The sequence below is a fragment of the Vombatus ursinus genome, unplaced genomic scaffold (genome assembly GCF_900497805.2).
Source record: "Vombatus ursinus unplaced genomic scaffold, bare-nosed wombat genome assembly UNPS02014847.1, whole genome shotgun sequence".
Classification (NCBI taxonomy): domain Eukaryota; kingdom Metazoa; phylum Chordata; class Mammalia; order Diprotodontia; family Vombatidae; genus Vombatus; species Vombatus ursinus.
In genome coordinates, this window is record NW_020954625.1 from 3967085 (window position 1) to 3984623 (window position 17539).

Here is a 17539-nt window from a genome sequence, read left to right on the forward strand (position 1 = left end):
CACCCGTTTAATCATCCATTTATTCATCTATTCATTCATCCATCCATCCATCCATCCATCCACTCATTTATCCATCTATTTATTCATTTATTCATCCATTCATTTATCCAAAAAGCATTTGTTCAGCCTCTCTTACATACCAGGCCCTGTTCTTGAAAGGCACTGGATTTGGACTCTGAACATCTGGATTTGAATCCTATTTACGTCCTGTAAAATGAGATAGGCTAGAGGGTCTCTTTAATCCCTTCTAGTCCCAAATCTAGGTTATTCTGATCCTATGCCTTCCCTTCTCTAAGTATATAGGGAGGGGACTATGAGTGTGGAATGTGGCGTATATTGTCACATGAAATCACTGTGTTAGTTTTTTTTTCCTTAACTGATTTTCCTTGTACAGGGTGGGGCATATATTTGGTAAATGACTCTGGTGTAAAAACACAAGGCAGAGCAAAGAACACTAGTTTTGGAGTCAATGGACCTGGATTCAAATTCCATTCTATCACTACCTGAGTCCTCGGCTGAGTTGTTTACTCTCCCTGAGCCTCAATTTCCCCACATATGAATAGAGAGTGTAGAGCTAGATGCCCTCTGAAGCCCCTTCCAGCTCTACATCTCGGGCCCCTGACCAGATGCCTTCTAAGTTTCTTTCCAGTTCTAGTACCCTTTTATCAGGGCTCTAATCTCTACATTTTATATAAAAGGAAACTGAAGCTCAGGAGAATGAATGGGCTGCATCATGGTCCTACTAAGCATCAACGCCAGGCCTATACATTGGCACTAAATTCTGCTTCTTTCCCTCAATACCACGGTCTCTACCAGGTCTAACTTTCTAAGATTCCTATGAGTTTCTGAACTCTCCAGAGACTCTCCAAGGTTGAAAAGAAAGTTATGAAAGTAAGGAGTTCTATGGGGATGGGGGATGGAGGAGACAGAACTATACTTCTTGCTCTTCAAGTACAGTTGAGAACCACAAATGAGTGTTCCATGAGCTTCAGCCACACAATGGCATCTTGGGAAAAGACTTCTCCCAGTGTACAAATCCTGACTAGAAAGATCTCCCCTCACCCCACGTTGTGTATGGTGCCTTCCAGCTTCTGTTTTCTTTACTCTTTATCAGTTCATACAAATCTTCCCATGCTTTTCTAAATTCTTCATACCCCAGACCATTTGGGATGAGTGAACTTGGGTCAAGGTTAGACCTTGAAAATGTTTCACCTGAAATAAGACTATTCACATTTGTCCTATCCATAGCGCTCTGTCTCATACCAATAATCCAAATAGCCCACATTTCTAAAGTGATTTAAGATTTACAAAGTGTTTTCCTCACAGTAGTCTGGAGGTTTGGAGGGAGGGGTTTGAATTCTGTTTTACCTTAAGCAATTTTCTTCTATAAGCCTCAATTTCATTTGAAATGGGGGGGGGGAGTTAGATAAAAAAGATTTCTAGCAAGATGGTAGGGAGACGTGTCGTAAGTGGACCAGCTTTCCCAAATTCCTTCCAGAACAATGAAAGAAACATAAAAAAAGAGAATAGTGGTAAACAAAAATATTTTTAAAAGGCTATCACATAAAAAGAAGAGAAACAGTAAAAGAAATGAGCAAGTTGGGGAAGGGGGGAGACTAGAACAGAATCAACAAATCTTAGGGGCCAAAAGAAACCAAAGAGAAAACACTAGAAGGGGGGGGGGGTGGCCAATTAAAGTCTACAATGACCACAAAAAGCCAGAATTTTCACAAGGCATATCAACTTGGATAACAAATACACAGAACAGATATCAGTAATGAAGGACCATGGCAAAATGATAGTTTTACTACATGAAAAAGGCATGGAAATATAAATAAAACTGAACACTGAGAAAAGTGTCCTACTGGAAGACAAATCAGGAACAGTGCAAAGCAAACATCAAAATAAAATCGAAGGACAATTCAACTGGAAAGATGTTTTATGACTTAGTCACCAAACATGATGGAATTTGAGGACCAATCTTTGAAAGAAAACATGGATTTTCAAACCTAAAATAGTGAAGAAAAAAATCTGACCATTATATTTCAGAGAATCATACAAGAAAAGGTCCCAGTATTATTGAAATTAAGGAAGAGAGGAATTGTTTTTCATATACTTAGGATCTTGCCCTCTGCATTTTACTTCTTTGGGGTATATACCCAATAGTGTGGTTGACAGAACCTAAAAGACACCATTAGCAATAAACTCCAGAGGCAACTCACTCAGACATATTGTCTTCAGATTCCAAAGCCACAATGACAAATAATTTTACTGGTAATCATGGAGAAAAATATTACCTGTCAGGAAAAACCAATATGAATTGCACAAGACTTTATACATAAGATGAGGAACAATGGAAAGAGCTGGAATATGATTGAGAGAAACTGAGTTTCACCCAGCTAGGTTAAGTCTACTTTCTGAGAATAAGAGGACATTTGACATGTCTTAACAATTCTAGGAATTTTTATTTTTATTTTATTGAAGAAACAAGCCTTGGCATGGCATTTGATATACAAATCAACATAGAAGTAGAACTTCAACAGGAAAAATTCTTTAAAATTTTATAACTATGAGTGACTGACAGTGTGAATTCTAATCCAAAAAGGCAGAATTTCAAGTCCTTCTTTTGCAGACCATATTACAATAAAAATAGTCATCAAGAAGGAAACTATGGTTAAGAGATGCATTTTTTTAGACTGGGACCAAAAAATGAATTGCTAGATAATGTTTGGGTCCAAGAACAAATTATAGAAACATTTTTTAAAACTATGGCAAAGATAATGACAATATGAATAAACATATCAAATTTTATGGGATGCAGTTCAAGTAGCTCTCAGGGGAAAAACTATCCCTGAGCATTTATATTAGCAAAAGAAAAAAAGGGAAGATTAGTGAGTTGGGTTTGCAGCTAAAATGAGAAAAATCAACAAATTAATATCTTTATACCAAGCACACAATAAAAAAATCAGCCAAATTAAAAGAGAAATTAACAAAAGCAAGTGAACAACTGAATTTATATATATGTGTGTGTGTATATATAAGTATAAATATATATTATATATATATACATATATAAAACAATCGGGTTCCTGAAAAGACCAATAAAATTAATAAACCATTAGCAAATTTAAGTAAAATGAAAAGAAAAAACAAGCTGCCAAGATAAAAAATAAAATGAGAGAAATCCTTAGAATGAAGAAATAAAGAAAATTCTCAGTGACTATTACACATCGTCATATACCAACAAATTGAGACTAAAAAAGACATGGATGAATATTCACAAAACTATAAAAATTCCCCAATTCACAAAACAAGAAATAGATTAAATAAAGGAACATCAGAAAGAGTAATTGAAAAGGCTGTTAACGAGCTGTATTGTAATAAAACACTCGGGACTAAAGAGATTCACAAGCAAATTCTATCATAAATTTAAAAACATCATCTCTATGCTATATAACAAAAGTTTACAGTTAGATTTACATTTATTTACAGTGTGGTACATTGTAAAAAAGAACTGGGCTGGGAGTTAGAAAGACCTGGGTTTGAATCAAGGGTGTGCTGGTAAATGTTTCACATCTGGCTCTCCCTACCCCCATCCCCACCCCAAAAAAACCTGTACCCATGGCACACTTTTCAGTTTGATCCACATTATTAAGATGTTTTCTCCATCACTTTCTCAAGTCTAGACAATCAGCAAATCAAGCCTTGATTTGTAGAGCTCACTGATTTCCAAGGTGTAAATTCTCACCCTTAAAAATGAACGATCTGACCCTGAGGCTTATGGGAACTGTCTCCAGGTTGCCCCTGCCCTTGACATTTACCCAATGCATGACCAGGACTACCAAGTCCAAACTTGTGACCATACCCTCCTAGAAGACAGAGGCTTCTTCTTTTTGTATTCGTGTGCCCAGCACCAGGCACGCAAAAGGCACACCAGAAATCCTTGCTGGTTGTTCATCATTACAATTGGTTTTTTCTTTGCTAATTATGTTTTATCCCTCATTTTGTTATGCTCTTGTGTATATATTTGAATACTTGCAAATAATACCATTTATGTGCAGCTTTAAGGTTTGCGATGCACTTTACAAATATCTTATTTTATCCTTAAATTATCCCTGGGAGGTTGGTGTTATTATGACCCCTATTTTACAGATGAAGAAACTGAGGCAGAGAGAGGTCACACAGCACTTTTTCTTTGTTGGTGTGAAAGCCAACGTGGCTCTCTAGGTAAGGGGGCTTTCCCTGTGGCTCTTCCTTCCTCTTTTCCTAGCTACAATGGGTCTATTTCTAGAGGAGAGCTAGGGGTGAGCTGAAGACACACTCTGGGAAGAGGATTCCCTTTCCACCCTCAAAATTCCCAAACACAGATGTCAAACCCACTGCCCAAGGGCCACTCTCAAGCGGGCCCAAACTAGATTAAAATGTCATTGGGAAATATTCAACAAAATAAGTAAAAATATAATAGATAGATACATAGAACATAGATAATGTCAACATAAGGGTTTCTGCATTAATCTGCAGCTGCTGGGAATCCTAAAGCCCAGTTTAGTGACCCCCATTTCTATTGGGGTTTGACCCCACCAGGATGACCAATGCTGGTGCCTTCCCCTGAGAGACCTCCTTTTACCTCTTTGCATGTCTCTTCCCCGTTAGAATGTGAATTCCTCGAGGGCTGAGATTATTTGTGCCTTTCTTTGCATCCCTCGATCTTAGTACAATGCTTGGCACATAATAAGTTCCTCATCAATGATTGTTGACTGATTACGTGACTAACCCTGAACCCCAATCCACATTCCACCAGGTGCAAGAGAGTCATAGAATCTCAGAATAGAACAGGGGACCTTGAGCGTCATCATGTCCGATGCTTATGTGACCAGGAACCCTCCGGCGGAAAGAGCATTGATTTGGTGGAGAGTACACTGGGTTTGAACCTATCGATCAATCTAGTATTTATTAAGCACCTACTACATGCTGAGAACTGTGCGAGGTGCTGGAAATGCAAGCAGAATGAAGCAATCCCTACTGACAAAGAGCTGACATTCTAATGAGGGAGACAAGTACATAGAGAACTATTTCAAGTCGGAGGACCCAGGTTTGAATCTCTGTTCTGTTACCTGTAAGACTTGGGCAGGTCACTTAACTTTGAGCTCTAGGCCTCAGTAACTCATGTATAAAATGAGTAGGTTCCAGGTTTAAAGTTATGAACCCCCAGAACTACAACCTGGGTTTGGATCATGACTCTTGGATCGTGATGACCCATGTGCCTTTGGATGAACTACTCCCCTCCCAACATCCTCCTCTTCCTCATCTTGGACCAAATGACCTTTTAAGGACCCTTGGACCTCTAACAACATTTCTGACAAGACTCTAGCTATCTATCCTCTGCTTGAAAGACCTCCATTAATGGGGAACTCACTACCTGTATGAAGGCAACCCATTTCAGATCTCCAGAGCAGGAGGGTTTTTCCTTCTATTAAGCTGAAGACTTCCATTCTATCCCTCCCACCCACTAATTCCCACTCTGCCCTTGGAGGCCACACAGAACAAAGCTGATCCCTCTTCACCAAGAGAGCCTTTGGGAGGCAAAGTTGGTGAATATGTTGCTATTATCCCTTCAGTCAGTCCTCTGGAATGGGGGAACAGGAAGGATATTCTTTTCCTTCACTTCCAAGAGGGTAAACTGAGGCTCAGGGGACAACCACATGCCCCTTGACAAGGATGAGAAACCCTAGATTTCACACAGAGCCCTGGCCAGTGGACCATAGAATCCAACCATGTTCAACCTGGGAGGGACCTTAGAATACCAAATATCAGCTCTGGGAAGGCCTTAGAATATAGAACACAGAACCTCAGAACTGGAGAGAACTTAGGACGTAGCATTTCAGAGATGGAAGGGACCTTCCCATCTCATTTCCAGATGAAGAGACTGGGGCCCAGCCAAGTAGATGAAGTGACTCCCAAGGTCACACAGATACCCAGTGACAGAAATGGGAGGTGAATCCTGGACTTCTCATTCCCCTGCTCCCAAAACCTGAGCAGTTTTTATTTCACTGCCTTAACAACCTGAAGTTACATTTACCCATCTGTAAAATGGGATCATATGAGGCTCACAGATTTAGTTCAAACCCCTCATGTTGCAGATGAGGAAACTGAGGCCTAGGGAAGGGAAATGACTTGTCCAAGGTCACCCAAGTAGAGCTGGGAGTCAACCTCACCCGTGAGACCAAGTTCAATGCTCTTTCTATCTCATCACGCCACCTTCCTTTGAAGAAGTCGTCCTTATGGGACAGCTGGGTAGCACAATGGTTAGAGCACTGGACCTGGAATGAGGAAGAGCTGAGTTCAAATCAAGCTTCAGACACTGAGCTGTGTGACTGTGGGCAAGTCATTTAGCTTCCGGTCGCCTCGGTTTCCTCATCTGTTAAATGGGGATAATAATAGCACCTACCTCCCAGAGTTGCTGTGGGAATCAGTAAGATCATATCTGCAAAGAGCTTTGTAAACCTCGAAGTGCTCTGTGAATGCTGCACGGCACAGATTTCTTACACTAGCAAACAACTGGCCTCTCCTGAAGCCTGGTTTCTTTTCACTCCACCTCATTTCTTTTGGCCCTTGGATCAGTCATCGGCCCCTCCCTGGCCATGCTGATCTCAGCTCCTTCCTCTCCTAGCTCTGAGCAAAGGAAAACACATGCATCCACAGCCAGGAGACTTGGGCTTGTACCCCAATTCTGCTGCAATTTGCTGGGTGACACTGGGCAAGCTGCCTCCCAGCTAAGTGACGGACTTGGAGGGAGGAAGCCCTGAGTTTGAATCCTATTTCAGACACCAGCTGCGTGACCCCAGGCATGTCGATTAATCTCACACAGCCTCAGTTTTCTCATCTGTAAAATAGGGATGATAGTAGCACCTACCTCACAGGGCTGTTGTGAGGATCAAATCCAATTAAATAAAATATGTAAAGTGCTTTGTGCTATAGAAACATTAGCTACAAGTCACTTCTCCGCTCTGAGCCTCAGTTTCCTGCTCTGTAAAATAAGAGGCTGGGACAAGAAGACCTGTAAAGTCACTTCCGGGTCTCTGTGAGCCCAGCCTGGCCTTGTGTCTGGGTCCAGGGAGATCTCTCGGAGGCAAAACTCCTCCCAGCACCAAGTGAAGAAGGCTCAGATTCAGAGTCAGGTGCTCCTGCTTCCCCAAACTGCCCACACAGACACATGCCAAGGGATGCTGAGCAGGACTCAGAAGAGGCAGGAAATCCCTGACCAGCAGACGTGGCCTCAGCCCTCCTGATCCCTCAGTCCCTCCCCCTACATCTCTTCTCCATCCCTGGGTCCTGGGGCAGGAGAGGCAGCTCCTCCTGGAACTAAGTACCAGCAGGTTACAAACTGGCAAGGTGACCTTGGGCAAGTCCCATCACCTCTGGGGGTAAGTCTAGAATCACAGAATGTCAGAGCTGGAAGAGTAAACCTAGACTGACCCTCTTGTTTTATAATTGGTAAGGAAGCTGGGGCCCAGAGAAGTTAAGAGACTCACTCATGGTCACACAGCTCATTGGAGCAGAGCCCAGAGAGAAACCCAGGTCTTCTGAGTCCTAGTTCTTCATCGTTCCTGGGATATTATCCCTGCTTCCCGCCTGAAAGGCGTGAAAATGTAATTAAAAGGGGACAACTAGGTAGCGCAGTGGATAGAGCACCAGCCCTGGATTCAGGACGACCTGAGTTCAAATCTGGCCTCAGACATATAACACTTACTAGCTGTGTGACCCTGGGCAAGTCACTTAACCTCATTGCCTAGCCAAAAAAAAAAAAAAGAAAAGAAAAGAAAATGTCATTAAAAGGAAAGAGCCCAAGGCATTTCTGTTCTGTACAATGAGTAGACTGGGCTGCCCATGTCTGACGAAGAATAAATCGCCACCCTTTGTCAATGGTGCTGCCTCCTGGTCAGCCTCTCCTCCTCCCAAGCCACCCCCTACCCCAGACTAGATACAACACTAAACCACAAGTGGGTGCTGATGATCCATAAGGAGGCACCCCAATAATGGAGACGTCTAGACGGGGCCATAGATAAAGCATTGAACTTGGGAGTCAGGAAGAACTGAGTTCAAATCCTACCCCAGACACTTACTAGCTGTATGACACTGGACAAGTCACTTAACCTCTGTCTGCCTCATTTCCTCATCTGTAAAATGGGAATAATGGCATCTACCTCACAGGGTTGTTGTGAGGATCAAATGATAATATTTTTAAATCACTTTGCAAACCTCAAAGTGCTATATTTTTGTTTTGACTTGTTTTAGTCATTTTCTGTCGTGTCCAACTTTTCATGACGCCATTTGGGCTTTTCTTGGCAAAGATACTGGAGCGGTTCGCCATTTCCTTGTCCAGCTCATTTTACAGAGGAGGAAACTGAGGCAAACAGGGTGAAGTGACTTCCCAGGGTCACACAGATAGTAAGTGTCAGAGGCCAGATTTGAACACGGGAAGATAAGTCTTTCTGACTCCTGGTCCAGAAGTCTATGCACTGTGGCGCCCCAAAGCTGCCCTAAAGTGCTCTAAAAATGCTAGCTATTGTCTATGATGCTGTGAACCTGATGTACTTGGAGGAGAAGAGCCAGGCTTCCCATGGGAATGCAAGGTAGCCATGAGAAGGCAGGATGGAGCGTGCCAACGTGTCCAAGCTGGAAGGGCCCTGAGAACATGGAACACGAGTATCAGAGCTGAAAAGGACCTCAGACACCGAAAGGGATCTAGCACCAGAGCTCCCCCTTGTTTTCCACATGGGGAGACTGAGTCACAAAGAGGGAAGAGGCTTGCCCAGTCAGGTCATGCCTGCAGGTCCCCTGCAAAGAAGCCTATCACAGCTCCCCTCGAAGGTGGTGTTTTGTGTTTTCCTTTACTCAAAAATAAACCAACAGGAACAAATATTTTTTGTGCTTTGGTACGTTTCTGGAGCAGCCAAAAGAAAAGAAAAAAAAAACAAAGAAAAGGCAGAAATTCACAAGCCAGGGACAAAATTAATAAATATGTCACATTTAAAAGCTTTAGGGCTGCTATATACACTGTAACTTTATACACTGTAACTCAGAGCCAGGTGATGTCACAGGAATGATTCAAGGTCGGCCCTCAACAGCGTTCTGAGACCCAACAGGGAGGGCACAGGAGCTCCCACTACCCCGGGCGTTTCTTTTCTCAAGGGAGGCCTCTTCCCTAAGGTGGGTCTTTGGGCCCTCAAGCTCCATTCACTCCTGGGTGAGCCCCCTTGCCTCAGCCACCCATAGGGATCTGCTGGAGTCCAGCCTTGGGGGCTGATGAGGGACTGACCACACCACAGGGCTATAATGAACAGAGAAGGTTGGGTCTTTGGGGCTGGGGAGCCAGGACACCCGGGATGAGACATTGGGACAGGCTTCGAAGGCAACTGGGGAAGAGACAATGAGCACCGTAAGTCTGGTCTACCAGAGAGCCCGACTCCCTCCCCTGCCCTCCCCAGTGCCAATGGGCAAGAGTCCCTTCGGTCTGATCCCCAGCCTTCCTTTCACAGGCAGAGACCTTGAACGTGGCTCATGGCCCTGGCTTCCTGGGGAGGGTGGGGGTCGTCAGAGCTGCTCTGGGACTCAATGGCAGCAGCAAAGAGAAAGGATTGTGGGTCTGTCCCTGAAGCGACGCCCAACAAGGCCCCGTTAGCACCTGAGAGGGCAAGTCCCCATGGCTTGGGCCATCCATGCTTTGAGGTATCTGGCCAAGGGTACTCACCAATGCACCTTCATCTTCTCTGGAGGCCTTTGCCCTTCCACTGCTCAAAATCTGCCACCCTTTCACTCCGCTTTGACTCAATTGTTTTTTCTCTCCTGACCCCACCCCCTCCAACCCTCTAGAGAGCTACAAAGTGCCACAGTCCCAAATAATAATAACGATAATAACAATTACAATATCATTAAAAACGGTCTTAGCTCAGCCCTGCCCCCTGTGTTCTCCTGAGTTTCCACGGGCAGCTCAAAGACTGTGTAAACCTGGGTTGAGTGAGACAGACAGCCAGACACAAGAGCTCATGTGATAGGAGATGTAGCCGGGAGGCCCTGGCCTTGGGGTTCTGGTCTTTTGCTGTCCCTCCTCCGCTGTCCCTTCTCCCAAGAGGCAGTGGCCAGAGTGCTGTGGTCACTGGAAGACAGGGTGGGCACCTCAATCCAGGATGCAGGGAACCACCAGGGGGCTGGGGCGCTGTCCCACAGGGCTCCCCAGCTTTGCTTTTGCGGAGCAAGCCTGCCCTGAGTCACTGACGGGCTGGTGTTTGGTGGAGCTGGGGGCTCCGTAGGAGGATCGCTGGCATCCAGCTGTCGATTGGCTTCCCCTTCCATTTTGGGGGGCGGGCTGGGAGCCGTAACGAGGGTCTTATTCATTCCTGGAGACGGCACGCTGGTCTCAGGACTCTGGAAGAAGGTTCCTGGTGTGGAGAGGAAGGGTGGCAGCGGCGTGGGGCGGGGGGCCAGGATGGGGGTGGGGGCAGCCTCCGTCTTGCTGCAGGACTCACAGCACAGCTTGTTGTAGCCAGGGATAGAGCAGTAACGCGCCAGGACTTCCATCTGGCAGAAGATAGACTTGTCCCCCAGGCAGGACTCCTCTGAAATCACAATCACAAGGAGATGTCACGACAGACCCCAGGACCCAGCGGATCTCACTGCCTGCGACTAGGAGAGTGGAAAGCTCATAGAGCTAAGCTGGAGGGGACCTTAGAGGTCATTGGGTCCGACCCCCTGGTTTTACAGGTGAGGAAACTGAGACCCCTAAAGATGAAGTGGCGTCCCCAAGGCATGCAGCTCGATGTGAACACTGTTTCTGGACGTTCCCTGAAAGGCCCAGCTCCTAGAAGCCCAATCATGGGCAAAACACTTGACTTCTCAGGGCCTCAGTTTCCACATCTGTAAAATGAGGGGCAGGTGGATTAGAATGACCCCGAGGTCCCTTCCAGTCATAAAATCTGTGATCTGGTGAATGTTAACAAATAGCAATGAAGGCCAAGAGCCACAAGATGGCACCAGAATTCCAGGTTTGGAATCAGGCTGGAGGCTTCTGCCACTGGCAGGAAAGCTATGGAAACCTGAGAATCTAACAAACCTCCCGCTTTTAGACCAAAGCTGGAGACACATGTGCACACACACACACACACACACACACACACACACACCCTCTGTACAGATAAGGAATAAGAGGGTAAGTGACTAGCCCAAGGTCACTCAACTAGTAAGGAGCTGAGTTGGTCAACAAGCATTTAGTAAGCTCCTACTGCATACACCCCAGGATATAGAAAGGGAAAAGATAGCCGCTGCTCTCAGAGTTTTGGACTGGAATCCAGCCCTCCTGACTCAAAGGTCCGCTACACCAGGCTGCCTCTAGTGCTAAGGGAAAGGAGATGGGCTTACTTGATGATATCTTGTTGACAGGATTGGGGGGCCCAGTCCGAGGCACCCACTGGCCTTTGGGGGTCACATGCTCACTGGTCTCCATCTTTGCCGTGATGCTCAGGAGCTTCCCTATTAGTTGGGGGAGACATGCACTAGGTCAGGGGACATGGGAGTCCAAGAGCCATTCTTGGGACTGTCCAGGGTGGGGGGGGGGATTTGCCCCCCTTTGGAAGCCCCAGGGTTTCTAATTCAGAACGGAATGCCGGGTGCCTCTCCCAACAACCCACTGCCCAGGCCCTGCCTGTAACCCCCCTCACCAGCGCAGGCAGGCAGGATGCAGACTTGGACGGTCTCCGGCTTGTCCCCCTCACACCGGCCCATGCTGTTATCGCTGGTCTTGCAGACCACTTGACGCTGCTGGATACCTTCCCCACAACTGGCTGAGCACTGCACCCAGGCCGGAAGGAGTGGTCACACATGAGAGCAATGAAGGAAGAGAGAAGGAGGAGAAAGAGAGGGAAGGAGTGGATGAATGGGCCCCAGCCATAGCAGCAGCAAGAACCCACGTTCGAAAAACGATAACATTAAGTCACAACGCGCCTTCCTTCCCCTATCAGTCTCCCGTCTGCCCTGTACCCATCCTCTATGGATCTAGTTACCTACATATTGTCTCCCCCAATCGACTGTGAGCTCCTTGAGGGCAGGAACTGTTTTTGCCTTTCCCTACTCCAAAAGCTTGATGATTTCCCATAGCTTCTAGGATACATCAACTTCTCTGTCTGGCATTTAACCGTTCACACTCTGACTCCAGTTTACTGATTACATCTCACTCTATATCCCAATTCATTCCCTAACTCCAGACCCAGCTCCCTGTTCCCTGTACCATATGATGTGCACCCTGGGTTTTGATACAACAGATCCCAAAGGGTTTGGAGAAAGGCTAGGTGGGCGGTAGCAGTCTGACCCCCTGCAGAGGAAGTCAGCCCAAGAGGGATGGGAAACTCCCAAGAAAGAAATTCTAAAGAAACAAACAGTAATGATTCCTATGAGGGGGAGAAGAGGCAGCTGCCTGAAGAGAGCCATGTGGCTGCACAGGGTGCTCATTGGTGGCCATCTTGGAATATGAAGGACACGTACAAGGGATGAAAGCCAAGGAGGTAAAAGAGGATGACTACAAAAGCAAAGCATCCCAAACAACCAGGGAAGAACTTCAGATCCCGATCAAGCTCATTTGAAGACCTTGGCTCGGTTTCCTTCTTGCTAGAGAAGCCGGGTCCAATGGAGGGAGAATAGTGATGAGAAAGAAGAGGTTCAGCCAGAAGGAAATAATGGACTTCACAGCAATATTCCTGCCCCTACCCTCCTCCCCCAACCCCACCATGGCCTTATTTACAGGCCCATAAAGACTCAAGTCTTCCCCAGCACCTGAAAACAGACTCACTTGAGACCAGGCTCCCGTCCTCCACTGGGCTGGGCAGGGCACTCGGTGGCAGGGTCTCCGGGCCTCAGGCCGATCTCCAGGGCAGTACTTGATATGCACAGCCCGGCTGGTGCCATTGTGCAGGGTCTGGAGGCACTGGACTGCCCGAGTCTGCACCCCCAGCTTTCCACAGCTCTTGCTACAGGGACCCCACTCTTCAGCTACCCACCTGAGAAAGGAGAAAGGGAGAGTGGAATAACCATGGTCAGGAAAGAATTACAAGGTGGGATGTGCTGGGACAAGGGGCAGGGTTTCTTACCCTAGAGTAGAGAGCTCATTTCCATTTTTGTCCTCACATCCCCCGTGCCCAGCACAGTGTTTGGAATACAGTAAGTGCCTCATAAATGCTGACTAGTTAAATGACTGATTGATCACACCCTTCACTTCAGTTCCAAAGAATTACTTCGGGCTACTTGTTCAACCTCTCTATCCTTAAATGGCCTCATCTGGAAAACGATGGGAGATCCAGCAAGACAGATACAGGCAGACAAAGACAGAAAGAGAGAAACAGAGAGAGAGAGAGGAGAGAGGGAAAGAAAGAAAGAGAAAAAGAGAGCCAGCTTTGGAGTTAGAAAAGCTGAGGTTAACATTTCACCTCTGAGATGTACTGTCAGTGTGACCCTGGACAAGTCACTGCCTTCCAACCAGGCCCCCAAGTAAGTAAGCTTATAAGATGGCAGAGCAGGTGGCTATCTGCATTGGTGGAAGGAGTTTCCTCAACAATGAAACCACAAGCCCAGGCCCAAAAAGGAAAAGGAGTAAAGCTTACCTAGCATAGATTTAGAAAGATGGTATAGGGGGCAGCTAGGTGGCATAGAGCACCGGCCCTGAAGTCAGGAGGACCTGAGTTCAAATCCGGCCTCAGACCAAACACTTGTCACGTACTAGCTGTGTGACCTTGGGCAAGTCACTTAACCCCAATTGCCTTATAAAAAAAAAAAAGAAAGGTGTTATAGAAGAACTGGTCCCTTTAGCTCTCAACAGATTATAGGCATCTATAAAATGAGAGTTTACATTAGGTGACCTCTAAGGTCCCATCCAGACCTGACATGCTATGTTCTATGTTCTCTCATTGACATCTGGGGTTTTGAGCAGGAGTATGCTAGTAAATGTTTAACAACCAGCTCTCCAGAAATACACAACACACTTTTAAGCTTAATTTGCATTACCAACATTTTCTCCATCACCTTGGTGGAAGAGTACTCTAGACAATAAACAAAATAATAGAGGCAGAGCCAAGATGGCAGTGACTTGCTTGAGCTCTCCCCCAAACCTCTCCAAATACCTATAAAAAAATGGCTCTAAACAAATTCGAAAGCAGCAGAACCCACAAAAAGACAGAGTGAAACAAATTTCCAGCCCAAGACAACCTAGATGGTGGATTGGAAAGGTATATCACGCCAGACAGGGAGAGGAGCGCAGTTCGACATAGGCACGCAGGCTGCAGAGACCCTGGAGCAGGCCTCAGAGGACTGAATCACGGGCACCTGTGGGTGTTTCCAGACTTCTCAACCCACAAACGCCAAAGACAACTTAGAAGGTCAGTGGGAAAACTCTGTGACTAAGGTGAGAAAGAAGTTAGGTCTCAGCTGCAAGCCCCAAGCCACCCAGGGTGGCAGCTGCCTCCTGAGCTTCCGGCCCACAGACTGAGGGGGAATCAAGTGGCTGATCAGAGGGGCATTGCAGGGATCTCTTTGCCAGTGCTGAGGCAGGAATCTCTTGCTTTACCGTGCTTAGATCTGGGTCACAGTTCTGAAGGGCAGTCCTGGGGTGAGGAGGAGCGTTGGCATGGTGGAGCTTGTTGTGGAGGTGGAGAGGAAACACCTTGCCCCTTATCGTAGCACCTTGGAAGAACTGAAAATTTACAGGTCCCCAGAAGTATCTCTGAAAACAGCTGTACAAACCCCCGAAGCTTGGGACAGTACATTCTCCACACTGGAAGCAGACTCTTAACTTAACAAAGAGTTTAAAACTCAAGTAATTGGCTAGGATCATGAGTAAGCAGCGCAAAAAGAGTCAGACTATATTATCTTACTTTGGTGTCAAAGAAGATCAAAACGTACAACCAGAAGAAGACAAGAAAGTCAAAGCTCCTACATCCAAAGCCTCCAAGAAAAATATGAATCAGTCCCAGGCCTTGGAAGAGCTCAAAAGGGATTTTGAGAAGCAAGTAAGAGAAGTAGAGGAAAAACTTGGAAGAGAAATGAGAGTGATGCAAGAAAATCATGAAAAACAAGTCAACAGTTTGCTAAAGGAGACCCAAAAAAATACTGAAGAAGCTAACACCTTAAAAAATAACCTAACCCAAATGGCAAACAGGTCTAAAAAGCCAATGAGGAGAAGAATGCCCTAAAAAGCAAAATTGGCCAAATGGAAAAGGAAGTCCAAAAGCTTACTGAAGAAAATACTTCCTTAAAAATTAGAATAGAGTAATTGGAAGCTAGTGACAATTTGAGAAATCAAGGCACTGTAAAACAAATCCAAAAGAATGAAAAATTAGAAAATAATGTGAAAATATCCCATTGGAAAAACAACTGACCTGGAAAATAGATCCAGGAGAGAGAATTTAAAAATTATTGGCCCATCTGAAAGCCATGATCAAAAAAAAGAGCCTCGACATCATCTTTCAAGAAATTATCAAGGAAAATTGCCCTGATATTTTAGAACCAGAGGGCATAAAATAGAAATTGAAAGAATCCACCGATCTCCTCCTGAAAGAGATCCCCAAAGGAAAACTCCTAGGAATATTGTAGCCAAATTCCAGAATTCCCAGGTCAAGGAGAAAATATTACAAGCAGCCAGAAAGAAACAATTCAAGCACTGTGGAAACACAATCAGGATAACACAAGATTTAGCAGCTTCTACATTAAGGGATCACAGGGCATGGAATATAATATTCTGGAGGGCAAAGGAGATAGGATTACAACCAAGAATCACCTACCCAGCAAAACTGACTACAATCCTTCAGGGGAAAAAATAGTCATTCAGTGAAATAGAGGACTTCCAAGCATTTTGGATGAACAGACCAGAGCTGAATAGAAAATCTGACTTTCAAATACAAGACTCAAGTGGAACATGAAGAGGTAAACAGGAAAGAAAAATCACAAGAGGCTTATTAAGGTTGAATTGTTTACATTCCTGCATGGAAAGATGATATTTGTAACTCATGAGACTTTTGTCAGTATTAGGGTAGTTGGAGGGAAAAAAATTACATGTATTATGTATATATAGATATATAGATAGATAAATACATAGATAGAGGGCACAGGGTGAGTTGAAGATGAAGAGGTCATATCTGGAGAATAAAATTAGGGGGTGAGAGAGAATTATCCTAGGAGAAGGAGAAAGGGAGAGGTAGAATGGGGTAAATTATCTCACAAAAAAACAGAAAAGAAAAGGCCCTTACAGTGGAGGAGAAACAGGGGAAGGTGAGAGGGAATGAGTGAATCTTATTCTCATAGGATTTGACTTAAGGAGGGAATAACATACACACTCAATTGGGTATGGAAATCTGTCTTATCCTACAGAAAAATAGGGGGGTAAGGGGACAAGACAGTAGGGGGATGATAGAGAGGAGGGCAGATTGGGAAAGGGAGTAATCAGAAGCAAATACTTCTGGGGAGGGACAGGGTCAAAACAAAGAATAGAATAAATGCGGGAGGGCAGGATAGGATTAAGGGAAATAGAGTTAGTTTTTCACAGCATGTCTACTATGGAAGTATTTTGCATGACTGCACATGTATAACATACATTGAGTTGCTTGCCTTATCAATGAGGGTGGGTGGGGAAGGAGGAAGGGAGAAAATTTGGAACCCAAAGTTTTAAAAACACATGTTTAAAAAAAATGTTTTTACATGCAACTGGGAAATAAGAAATACAGGAAATGGGGTACAGAAATCTATCCTGCCCTACAGGAAAATAGAAGGGGAAGGGGAGAAGAGAAGGGGGGTAGAGATAGAAGGGAAGGCAGACTAGGGGAAGGGGTATTCAGAATGCATGCCATCTTGGGGTGGGGGGAGGGCGAGATGGGGTGAAAATTTGGAACTCAAAATCTTGTGGAAGTAAATGTTGAAAACTAAAAATAAATAAATTTATTTAAATAAAAAATAAATGAAATAATAAATCGAGTCCTTATTTGTGGCATTTGCTGGATTTTTCAGGAGTAAATGCTCACACTGAAAACTGGACAATCAGCTTGTGCCAGCAAGAGCCCACCCCAGCACACCCCTGGTGCTAAGTGTCAAAGGGGGCCACTCCCCCTCTAACCCTCCAGTGCCTGGGGCTCAGAGATCTACCCTACCCTCCCCTCATCCTTTTCAGAGATTTAATTTGAATACCCTGGTAAACTTGTTCCAGAGGAACATGAGAAAGAGAAAAGGAAACTGGAAGAGGGCAGGAATTTCTCCTAGAAGCCCAAAAGACTCAGTGAAGAGTACAAATGCAGGGCAGCTAGATGGCCCTGTGGATAGAGCACGGGCCCTGGAGTCAGCAGGACCTAAATTCAAATCCTGCTTCAGATACTTGACACATACTAGCTGTGTGACCCTGGGAAGTCACTTAACCCTGATTGTGAAAGAAAGAAAGAAAGAAAGAAAGAAAGAAAGAAAGAAAGAAAGAAAGAAAGAAAGAAAGAAAGAAAGAAAGAAAGAAAGAAAGAAAGAA

General features: G+C 45.1%; 1 protein-coding gene across 1 annotated transcript in view; it reads right to left on the bottom strand.

The window, feature by feature from the left end:
- Nucleotides 1-10335: 10335 nt before the first annotated feature.
- The window catches only part of ADAMTS14 (ADAM metallopeptidase with thrombospondin type 1 motif 14), a 107878-nt gene continuing 100674 nt past the window's right edge, over nt 10336-17539 (bottom strand). The window contains 5 exon segments of the mRNA XM_027840605.1: nt 10336-10478; nt 10480-10616; nt 11416-11526; nt 11715-11844; nt 12839-13046. Coding sequence (XP_027696406.1) covers nt 10392-10478; nt 10480-10616; nt 11416-11526; nt 11715-11844; nt 12839-13046 — 673 coding nt within the window. The 3' untranslated portion in view covers nt 10336-10391.